This window comes from Onychostoma macrolepis, chromosome 08 (genome assembly GCF_012432095.1).
Source record: "Onychostoma macrolepis isolate SWU-2019 chromosome 08, ASM1243209v1, whole genome shotgun sequence".
Classification (NCBI taxonomy): domain Eukaryota; kingdom Metazoa; phylum Chordata; class Actinopteri; order Cypriniformes; family Cyprinidae; genus Onychostoma; species Onychostoma macrolepis.
In genome coordinates this window covers 2,112,717-2,125,359 of record NC_081162.1, presented here as the reverse complement: position 1 = coordinate 2,125,359, position 12,643 = coordinate 2,112,717, and the positions used below count along the sequence as shown (strand labels likewise).

Genomic DNA, 12,643 nt, shown 5'->3' with positions numbered 1-12,643 from the left:
TCACTTGTTTGATAAAAAAAAAAAAATAAAAAATAAAAATAATAATAATATATATATATATATATATATATATATATATACAGTGTTTTGACAATATAATAATGGTCAGATTTATATACTTCCTTGAGCAGTTTTTAGCAGCAATTTGCCAGTAGGCCTGAGTAGTAAGGTTTTTATATATGGTAGCAGTCATTTTTGACACATATATAGCCTACCATTTGTATTGCCATAGTTTAACTACAAATATTAAACTATAGTTACTATAATGAAACTGTTAAATTTGTGGTTACTGTAGTTTTACTACAAATAGCATAATTATGCTTACTATAGTGAGAGAATACTCAATTTGTGGATACTGTGATTTTACTGCAAATACCATAGTTAAACTAGTTACTGTAGTAAAAACATGGTTACTTTTCCAAAGAGCTTTAATGAGTTAACACATACGCATGCGAGTTCACACATAATAAAAACTATACATTTTCTTTGTCATGTAGATCAAGGTGCAACATTTGTCTTCTATGATCTTTGATCGTATCGCTCGGCCTACGTAAGGCATCACATACAGTTGTCTCTTTAAAATCAACGTGGTGAACACACAGATGATCACACCACACTATAAATATGTGCCTTTTTCATCTTTTATTATCTTGCCTTTTTAGAGCGCTTTTAGCTGCGCAGTAGTGCAGACGTTTACATTAGTTTAGCGGGGGAAGGTAGCGAGGTTGCTAGATTTGCGTAAAAAAAATCAGCCAAATACCTATTCAAATCTAGGCGGAAAACTGCAGGATTACACATACTGTCAGACTTGGCAACACTGGGAGGTCCTGACAGATCGCAGGCCGGATTTTCACAGAAAATGCGCACACTGGAAAAACTGCTACATATAACGACTTTCTACTTGGGGACCTTAATATAATTGTAGCGGAGTAAAAAGTAGGATATTTGTCTTTCAAATGTAGTGAAGTTAAAGTCGCAAGTTTCCAGAAAAAAATAATACTCAAGCAAAGTACAGATACTCAAAAAGTGTACTTAAGTACAGTACTCAAGGAAATGTACTTTGTTACTGTCCACCTCTGTCTCTCACACAGACGGGATGAAAAGTCTCTCAGTGCAGTTTGACATTTTCCTCTGAAAGAGCCACTATCATGAGAACAATTAGCACATATAGATGTGAGGACTGAGTGAAGCAGAGAACGACTGTGCTGCTTCGTCTGAGCCTTTCACCCAGTGACTTTTGATTTCAATTCCAGACATTCAGGAAAACCCTTGAACAAAGATAAACTCCACAGGAAATCCAGCCCAAAACATCTCAAGCTCTGAAACATGCAGCTCGACAAATTCCACTCGTGCCATTTTGTCATTCTTTGCTTAACGGTCACTAAATCCCAAAGGGACACTTCTCCAAAAACCTTTGACTTTCTTTCTGCTCTCAGACATGAAAGATGCTGTTTAGCAGAAACTGTTTTCCACACAGTGATAGTGAATGGAGATGGGTGCATGTGAGCTCAAAAGTGATTAAAAAGTACCATATGAGTACCATATAGTCTGCTAATTAAGATGTGATCCTGGAAAATCATTGCTTCATTTCTCTGTTCGAGAGCGAGTGTTTTACCTTCTCTCCAGTGTGCACCAGCCGCAGTGGGCATCGCCGGCGCTCACACACTCGCTGCAGGAGCTGTACTGTCCACACGCAGACACCTGGACCCGTAGGAGCTGAGCGCACACACGCACACGCACACACACACACACACACACACACACACACACGCTTGTGAGCATCAGACTAACACACAGTCATATGCTGAGATTCACAGCTCTCACACAGCGCTCTCTCATCATCTCACATGCCAAACTCACTCACGGCTGAACGTGATCACACACATGACACAAACAGCTTAAAATATCCTTAGAATATAATGAACTGATTTATTTCCAAATCATTCTGTGATAAAGTCGCAGGTCACAGTACTCACATGGTGTGTGGTCATCAGGTACAGGTAGTTGTGGTCGCTGGGGTCGAAGGTCATGATGTGGTGAACGGGTTCGTTAGCGGCGAGTTTTAGTGACCACTGATTAGCCACGGACAGGTTAGCCAGCAGAGACAGCTGTAGAGAAACACATGATTCAACACATGCAATGGGCCACATCTTTCTCTTGACTCATTATCTGATTGGGCTGACAGATACATTACAACATTACACTAACTGAACTAAAAAGTTTTTTTTCCATGATGATGATGACTGGACAGCACTGGACAGCATGTGACCGTCACATGTGCGTTTATCACCACTGTGTTCAGTATATACTGTATCTCACAGTGCTTTTTCTATTTCAGAGCAATCTGTTCTTCCTCACTGCCTCTCCATGACACCTAGCTTTAAATGAGGAGGCAGCAGATGAGAGGAAGAGTGCGATAATAATATGGTATCATAATTCACTATAATTAGCATCTTCTGAATGTTGAGAAAAGAGCAGGAGAACAGTCGGTGGGTGTGAAACATTTCTCATCATCGCCAAAATCAACCTTCGGAGACAAAGTGCTAATTGCAAATGTAGACAAGTTTCATCAGTTCAGACACACACACACACTGCATTCACCTCGACTGCACTCAACAGCTGTCTGTCTGGATGGATGAAACAATGGAGAGAGTTTGAGCATGTTTTTTTAGGATCCAGCACAGGCGCTGTAATGGGCTTTCAGGCATTTTAAAAATCATGACTGTTTTTTTCTAGCAGGTAAAGTTACAGCGGGAGTCTGCGTCTGTCGTGCCTCCCCTCAGCACATTGAGTTTTAACAGACCCTCTAAAGCCTGCGCTGGGTTTAGTGGGGGGTAATTGAGAATGAATGGGGGAAAGTCACGTGAAAGGGGGCAATGCCTTCATCACGATATGATTGGTTATGTTCGGCTGAGATTGGTTCATGTGATAAATCCTGCCTCTTGTGTTCATGTGCATTTGTGATTCAGTCTGAATGGGCAATATAATAGCGTTAATGTGAAGACTGATTTTAAAAAGTAAGTAAATCAAAATAAGACTTGAAAAGCCCTGAAAACATGATCTGTGGGAGTTTTAGTGAGTAATCAGCTTGCTCACTCCGTGTCTGTGACCAATATTTACAGAGCTTTGATAACTGATGATTCGAAACATTCAAAAATACTTAAAAGTTAATTATTAAAAAGAAAATAAGTTCACAAATAAAACATTTAAATTGTTACTGCCTTGAACTATTATATTGGAATAAAAGTAAAATGGTTAAAAACACTAACTGAGATTCATACTTGGCTTTTAACTGACTGGAACATTTGATTTAACAATTTACATTTGATAAAAAAAAAAAAAAACTTTGCCACCTCATTTGAGAAGACCAATTTAACCAGAATAATGTGGATTTAGCCTAACACACTGTGTGTGTGTGTGTGTGTGTGTGTGTGTGTCCTAACTAAAAGGCCAGTGGAAGTTAAAACAAAGCTTACTCTATTCTGTACAGTGCAGCTGCCACAAGCATGAATGTAAGTGCTAGTACTGTATATATGAACAGATGAACAGACAGACAGCTAGAAAGACAGACAGACAGACAGAAAGAAAGAAAGAAAGAAGGACAGACGGATAAGCAGAGGTTGAGCTCTAATTGAATTAGACTCTACTAACACAGATCCCTAAATAAGCTTATCTCACCGTCCCAAATCACATTACACACACTCCTGAAACCATCAGCAGCAGCATCGAACCACCCGCACGACACACACACACACACGCACACATGTTGGTATTTGTGGTTTATGGGGACTCTCCATAGGCGTAATGGTTTTTATACTGTATGTGCTATTGCCCTACACCAACCTTACACCTAAACCTACCCCTTACAGGAGACTGTCTGCATTTTTAGATTTTCAAAAAACACCATTTAGTATGTTTTTTAATCCTTTTGAATTATGGGGACATAGGCAGTGTCCTCATAAACCACCTTCAAATTGTAATACCTCTGTCATACCCATGTTATTATACACATTTGTGTCCCCGTAAACCACAAAAACCAGTACACACACACACACACTCAAAAGGTGTGGAAAACGGAAAGACTGTACTGTTTGCATTCATGAACTCTCTACATTTCACTCAGACTATTTACTGAAACAAAACAGAAATCATCATTAGCATTCACACATCAGCAGCTCTTCACTGATCAGCCAATCACAATGCTGCTCTTCAAAGCAAGAAACCCTGACTCACATCTTAAGTGGACTTCACAGAAAAAAAAGAATGAAATAATGGAATATGAATAAAATGAGCACTTTAAACAGTCATATAGCTATGCAGTAAATACACGCAAACCAGTCAGAGATGCACACTGCCCACATTATCACTGTATTCACGAGCTCAGAAGCTGTGTGAGAGATGAGAGTCAGATTATAGTGCGTCTGTGACGGGACAGTGCAGCTCTGTGTTCAGCAGACCGCTGGCTTCGGTCAGAACCACACCTCAGAAATACACTAAATAAACATGTAAAACTACCAGAACCCACCATGATATTACTGTACCGTGACATTACATGGTGTAACAACAGTGTACCAATAACAATATATCATTAACAATACAATATAAAACTATAAACTATATAAACCACCATAATATATGGTTTATACCATGATAAATAACATGTTATTACTGCCTGAGACCATCAGTATAGCTCTAGAGACACATCAGTAGTGCTGTGCAGATTTGGTGTAGGTGTGTTAGTTTACACTCTCTCACACACACACACACACACACACACACACGTGTGTGAGCAGAGCCTCGCATCTTGCGCAGACATCATCCCTGTGTTTTGGCAGGGAAACAAAAAGCCTTTTCTGAGCTCTTCACACGAGACCCCCGCAGCCAGATCCTCCTTATCTATGTGAATGAAACACTCTCAAAGAGCTGGATCTGAGCGACTCTGACACACCTTCCTGGAATCTGGCCCTAATTACAGCTCCTTTGTTCAGACGTTTGAGGCTCGCAGATGTTTTCTAAGGCCGTGTGCACATGAATAATCTTTAGCCAGTGTGAGTAACTGTGTGGCTCATGTTTCTCCTACAGTGTGATGAGCAAACGTCCCTAACTGAATTCAGCAGCCATAAACACACTAAATAATGCTTTAATGACAACATTACAAAGCAGAAAGGTAAAGAACAGTGGTAGAGGAGAGGACTAAATATCATAAGTGCAAACAGTAGCAGTCAGTGGACAGTCCTCATGGCTGAAAAGCAAGCGTGTGTTTAGGTTGCTCACACCCCATCTGAAGAGCAGCTGACTATGGTTGATATAATGGCAATATACCACTTACATTCATGCGTTTAACAGATACTTTTATCTGAAGCGAAAAATGAGATTCAAACAAAAATAATGAATATACACAAACACTTCTTTAACAGAACATGTACTTAAATTTCACAAACAAGTTCCAGGAAACAGAAAGTGTGCACTATCCATTGATTCTAGAAGATGATTTCTGTTGACTGACCCATGTGTACAGTATATATATTTCTATAGATAGGTATCTTCTAATATCAGGCCATTCTGATATATGACCCTACACCACAAAACTAGCACAAGTTTTAAGCAGCACAGGTATATTCGTAGCAATAGCCAACAATATATTGTATGGGTCAAAATGATTGATTTTTCTTTTATGCCAAAAATCATTAGCATATTATGTAAAGATCATGTTCCATGAAGATATTTTGTAAATTTCCTACTGTAAATATATCAAAACTTCATTTTTGATTAGTAATATGCATTGCTAAGAACTTCATTTGGACATTTTCAAATAGTTATATCAAATATTGTCCTAATAAACCATACATCAATGGAAAGCTTATTTATTCAGCTTTCAGATAATGTATAAATCTTAATTTCGAAAACATTGACCCTAATGCCTGGTTTTGTGGTCCAGGGTCACGTATGCTATGGAACTGAACAACTACTGTATAGCACAGTATTTACATGTTTACATGTCCAGAAACCCATAGTGGAGCCACAGCTGATTTCCTACAGGAACTACCTGGACCTAGAGCGCTGAACAACACACCTGAAGAGAACACCTCCTCGACACAAAAAGAGGACAGTAGTTCCTGCAGCGGGAAAGAGACTCGTGATAACAGAGCTCATCTCATACAGCTGGAAGCCCTTTACAACCGACCCTCTGTGCAAAGAAGCACAACAAACACACACACACACACACAGACAAAAGAAGACAGACAGCAGCAGGACATGTGGCCTGGACCACCAGGAATGCTTTACACAGTTTTGTGTACAGGGCAAACACCCTTAAGAGCATTGATCAAATATTTGAAGCGGTGTGTTTCTATGTGCTGTAACATGGATGCTGTGTGTGTTCACAGCAGTTCCTCTCATCACAGCATTGCAGTTATGAAATACACACACTGCCACCTTTAAGAGACTTCACATGGTGTATACATACTGTTCTGGTTTGGTATATATTAGGGATGCATCATTAAAAGTCCTCAATGAAATCAAAATGGAAAACTTTCATTTATAAAAGGAATATTGCAGAGTTTATTGTGAATGATTTATCCATGCACATCTTTGTGTGTGTGTTTTTTTAAATGAATGTGTCTTTCTAATCTTTACACGAGATCACAGCAATTAGCAAACCACAACCATCCAATCCAATCCCAATCAACAAAATCAAGCCATTTCACTCAGATAGACATCACAACAGGGAGGAAAAGATGATCGCAACTTCTGTTTCTTGTCAACTTTACCAAGCAGATCAAACACTCCCCGACTTCGACAACAGATTTCAGTCCGTTCCTGACAGCCTCTCAATCACCGGCTGCAATCATTCTTACTATTGTTAATCAGTAGGTCACTGTCTATGATAGTTTTGTGCACAATATGCGAGGTATTTATTGTGGTTGAACAGAGACTTTCCATCAGCTGGTGATTCAGTGTGTTGACACAAGGGTTTGAACTTATGTCTTATGTTTGTTTTTACGTGTTTATTGTTTTACACTGAGTGCACTTGTACAGCACTTTGGTAAACGCTTGTTGACTTTTGACATTGAAATCACTGCCTAATGTTCCCACAACCCAGCTGACTGCGTAGCTTCACACATTCCTGCTGTTTGGTCTAACACCGCCTCACCTTTCGTAGTCGGCCCCTGCTGGTCCCCAGGAACACAACGGTGCGGTTGTGGACATTGTCAACAGCAATAGAGCTGAGGCCCGGGGCCTCGTAGATGGGTCGGGCCCTCAGGGGCCTCCTCAGAGCCAGCGGGTGCTGCAGGTGAGCGGCCCCACAGTTCAGCTGCTCCTCCTGAAGCTGGAACACAGAATGGATGGAAGTGAGTGACATTAACTGTGATATTCTCATGTGTATGGCTCTTAATGATGTTTGTTTGTCATGGCAAATGAAAAGCGTGAGTGGCTTAGACAGTAACAGCGCCGCAGGTTGGGTCTGATTACTGAGGGTCAGGGGTTATTCAGATCCATAACCCTAAAATGAACAACAGCAGTGCCTGCCGTATCTAACACCACTAATACGCAATTAGCCTGAGAACGATCAGAACCGATGAAGAACGCAGCTGTCTTTAACCTCTAACACGCTGATGAATCTATTGTTGAATCCGACGGGTTCTTCATTAAAGCCGCGCTCACGCGTGTGTTTTCCCGAGCGCAGAGCGAGAGGTTCATGGCAGGGTGACGGGAACTCAAGCGGGGGAGAGAAAGAATTCGGCGGAGGAGTTTTCTCACGAGTTTCTCCCCCTGAGCGCCGTGACCTCCTGCGCTCCTGCAGACTGCAATCCATCAGACACACTGAGCAGAGCAGCGTTAACCCAAACCCAGTCGTGCTGTGATGTCGTTAGACTCCGATGAAAGCAGGGCTCGGGGAGGCCTGAGTGTGGCCTTATAGGAAAGACTGAGTTACGTAAAAAGAGCTACATGAGAACAAAGACAACGGCACAAAAGCTACACTAAATAAACACCAGACGTGCATGTGCTTCTTATAAAACTTCATGTTCACATAATAAAAGCAGCATGTTTTCAGAAATGAGCTGCATGCTCCAGAATCTGCTTCACGGCCGTTTGCTGCAAATGATAAAGATTTTTCATATTACATGAAATTCACCTCAGATGTGCATGTACAGTATGATCAGCCATACATTTAAAACTAGCTGGATGATGTTGATCTTAAACGCGGTCTTCATCATCAGGCTGTAATACAATCACACGCTCACCAGTGAACTAACTAACAGAAAACATGAAGACATTCAGTTCTGTTGCTGCTAAAACGCCACCACGGGCAAAGCTTTCGGTTCTGCTCTACACATCATCAGCTTCACAAATCATTCACATTAATGTGTCATATCAGTGTCTCGGCACACTGAAAGAGATTTAACTCTGGCAGCTCTGTTTTACTCTATTAATGATAGCTGACAGGATGAATTAAACAAAAGTAAGAGTTTGAGATGAAGCACTATTAAAAGCTTGTTATGATATCCTCCTATATGTAAAATAATTGTGTTTTACTTGATAAATGTGGACAGTGTTTTAAAGTTAACAGAAAAAATGCTGGCTGCGATTTAAATGCGACTATAATTTTGTAGAATTAGGCTTATAACCCAGATAAAAATGTCCAGATGCTGGTTTTAGTTGCATTTTCCAGAAGGGGTTTCAGGAAACTCCACACTGCGGTCTGAGCATAAGCCCGCTCTCATGAAAATGCGTATCAATAGCACGAATTATTATTATTATTTTTTATTTTACGTGATATTTATATGCAGAAACTGACTTTGGCGTGCATACCATACGCACGTGTTTGACATGCATATAATACGCAGTTTTTGCGTGCATATGATACGAACTTTGTTGGCGTGCATATAATACGCACCTACCCCACACCCCTAAACCTACCAATTGCGTATCATATGCAGACCAAAGTCCGTTTCTGCGTATAAATAGTATGCTAAATAGAAACCATTGCCATTGACACGCACATTCATGAGATCGGGTAATAATTTGATCATATCGATTACGTGAGGTAAATGAAACACGACGTCTCTGACGGCCTTTGGGGCAGTTATTGCGTTTTGCAACTTTTTGACTGACCCTTGATATTTAAAGGCCATTCAGTCATGACATTTACGTCCAAATCCGTAAGAAATGAAGGTTTAATGTATGTGCTGGACCTGGCCGCTATTTCTAGTCTCCTTTTTAGTTTTACAGTTTTTTACAATTTGAAGTGGTCCTGCAATTAATCCACGTAAACTATACTCGTAATTATGCTCGTGTGCATTCAAGTATAAACGATGACTTCAGCGTGTTTTCAGAGCAAACGCAGTGCTCAGGCGTGAATCTTTGTGTTATCATAACTGAGTCACGGAGGCTCCTGTAGCGCTCTCTCTCACCTTGATGGCCCCCTTGTGCTCGCACTCGGCCCCGGAGCCCTGGATGACGCTGTCCAGCACCTGCACGTTGCTGTTGGGCCCGCTGGAGCAGTTGCGGCGGCCCTGGCGGATCCTCTCCTCCACCTCCAGCACGCGGAAGGCGCACACGGCCGCCCGGCCGCCCGCCTGGGCGAACACCCCGAACAGATGGGACTCCACGCCCGCCGCGCCGCCGCTGCTGATGATGTCCGCGGGGTAGATGGAGAGCAGGCGGCTGTAGATGTTCCCGCTGGAGCCGCACTGGAGGCCCATCTGGATGTAGGACTCGGTGAGCTTGCGGCTCTCCGCGGACCTGCGCGGCGCGTCCGTATCCAGACAGATGCGCGCCAGGATGCTGTTGGGCTGGCTCTCCTTCACACCCGCGTTCGCGTCGTTGTTGATGGCGATGTACGAGTAGCTCTTGTGCACGAAGGCGCGCACGAAGCTGAGCTTGTTCTTCTGCTTGACCTCCTGCTTGATCTTGAACACGTTGTCCTCGGAGGGGTTGATATCGTAGGTGAAGAGCCGGCCGAGGTCCGCGGTGTCCAGCGAGCGGATGGCGATCTCGGGCGTGTTCTCGAAGCGCAGGTCCTCTTTGCTGTGGTTCTTGGGGAAATACTCGCTCCCCACGCCCGTGTAGGTCGCTGCCACCAGCAGCCGCGCCGCGCCGCCGTGACTCCGGAAGACGAGCCCCACGGTGCTCGCGTTCTCGTGGTTGGCCGCGATGTTGAGCATGCTGGGGAACACGGTGGCGCCGTCCTGCGGGAACCGGACGGCCACCCGGGACACGTTGTCCATGCTGCGCAGCTCGCAGAAGCCCTGGAACACCGATCCGCAGGCCAGCAGCACGCCCTGCGCGCGGTCCAGCGCCAGCAGCTTGTTGTGGTTGTCGGTGAGCGTCTTCTGGTGCTCGCACGTCGCCTGCGGCAGCTGCGGCGCGTGGCACAGCGGGTTGTCCAGCACCGGTCCCGTGCGCGTCTCCACCTCCCTGGCGAGCGTGGCGTTCAGCTGGTACAGGCTGTTGACCGCGGCCAGGTAAACGCGCCGCGACACCGCGTCCACCACAAAGTTATTGGTGCGGCTGGGAGACGCGAACGCCTGTTGGATCTGGAGCGCGCCGGCCGTGCGCGCTTGGAGAGCCGTTAGAAACACGGCGAGAGCCGCCGCTAAGAGCCGCAGAGAGCGTCTGTCCGCTGGAGAAGGAGGCATTTTTCCTTCTGGCTGGCTTCCGCGGGTTCTGGACGGTGAGGCGCATTGAGCCAGCGGAAAAGAGCGCAGCTCTCCGGGAGGAAAGACCGTTTCCTGACGAATGACGTGACGACGAGCGCTGCTTCCTTATAGAGATCCGCGTCTCTCTGGAGAGACCCGCTGCCTCGCCGTGTAACGTGTGCTAATCAGCTGACAAAAATATATGTAGCAAGTATGAGGTACTTTACTGCTACTTTAGAGAATTCACCGCGACGCGCCTGTGTTCATCAGAACTTGAGCCCGTTTGAAAAGTCCTTCCTGTGGAGTGAGTTCGGATGGGGCGGTGACGCTCTCGTGAAGCTGCACGAGAGAACGTTTATGGGGTCCAGAAAGGCTTTTGCTCACTACATAATCGATTCTAAAAAGCGGGGAAACAGCATGGCACATGTTAAAACAGGCTACTAAACTGATAATCACATATTTATGATGAGGTAGTCTACTTTAAAGAACTCGTTAGAACAGCACACAATAATAATCTGTTTATGAGCACCGACAAAAAAGATCTGAACTCAATAACAAGAAATCATCCACTAGAAAACTGCATTATATTTGTTTAGGGTGTCAAGGATCATTCGTACATATTCTCTGTTTGTGCTCTTCAATAATGGATAATAATCAACCTTCTGAAAAGTGCATATAGTTGATGGTAGAACAGTGATTTCAATTATGTTACAGCACTGCAGTCACAGAGACGATCGACTTCTCAAGAAATGACTGCAAACCAGCTGTCACAGATATCACAACTGCTTCTGATTTGATTGTGTCTCTCTCTCTGTGTGTGTGTGTGTGTGTGTGTGCAGGTTTGACTAAACTTGCGAGGTCCAAAATATCCTCACTATTCAAAAATGTCCTCACTAATAGTGAAACCTGTTGAACACAGAACAGTGAACTGGAACTCACTAACGGCTCATGAATTGGCCAGATCATATTTTTCTATTTAAATCTGATGCTTTACACAGGTTTGGGTGATGTTTGAGTTAGACCATATAACATATCATTATCCTGATATAAAATGTTAATGAGATGAGCTTACTAACACAGTCAAACAAAGTGTGCACTGTGAAACCTGATGAGTTAAGAATACTCAAAACATTTGAGTAAACAAAAGTTAGTAGAGCTTACCATTTTTATGACAAGTGGGCGGGGCTAAGAGCCATGGGAGCCAAGCCAAGCCTCATTTCCATGATCCCACCCCACTCATCACAATGATAATCATATACAACTTGCTTAAACAACACATTCATTCAGATCTTTATAGTTAAGTGCTAATTAGCAACAGCACATGCTAATGTAGTTATCTAAAAGACTCACAACATTTGCATGTTAAAAGTCAAACAACATGCAGCATATAAAATCTTTAAGTTTTACTGTACATCCTCAACCTAACCACAGGCTCTACTCTTCACCACAACGGTAACACTACAAAACCAACATAACTGTAAATCCTAACATAACACAACATTTATGTCTCTCTATATTAATCTTGTGCAAAAACTCACAAAATAACACTTTATTCCTACATTTATTTTCCTTGTTGTCTGATGCAAAGCATGCTGGGAACTAGAAAACGCAATCATTTTAAGTTTGCCTTACTGCAACGACATTTTGAGTTTACAGAACTTATTTTAATTAAGTCCAATGAACTTTCATTATTATTTGAGTGAAATTAACTCATTTCACTGTTCGGTTTTACAGTGTGTGTATCTTTCTAGGTTCATCTGTCAAACAGAACCTCTGGGGTTATTTGATTGTAAAAGCCTCTCAAGCTTGGCATTAAACATGTTTTAACATCGTCAAAGGAGAGCTTTGAGAGTCTGTGGTTGTATTGTAAGTAGAGCGTAGCAGTCTGTGTGTAAGTGAGTTATTGAACTTTCACCTGGTCCTCATGTTCCTTTATCTTTCCAATTAGTCACGCAGATCCAGCGCGAGTCCTGTGATCCACAGCATACGGCAGAGCAAGA

General features: G+C 42.9%; 1 protein-coding gene across 1 annotated transcript in view; it reads right to left on the bottom strand.

The window, feature by feature from the left end:
- The window catches only part of plxnd1 (plexin D1), a 62,096-nt gene extending 51,149 nt beyond the window's left edge, over nt 1-10,947 (bottom strand). The window contains 4 exon segments of the mRNA XM_058784669.1: nt 1,616-1,716; nt 1,977-2,108; nt 7,154-7,330; nt 9,417-10,947. Of these exon segments, the coding sequence (XP_058640652.1) occupies nt 1,616-1,716; nt 1,977-2,108; nt 7,154-7,330; nt 9,417-10,643 (1,637 nt within the window). The 5' untranslated portion in view covers nt 10,644-10,947.
- Between the last annotated feature and the right edge of the window lie 1,696 nt (nt 10,948-12,643).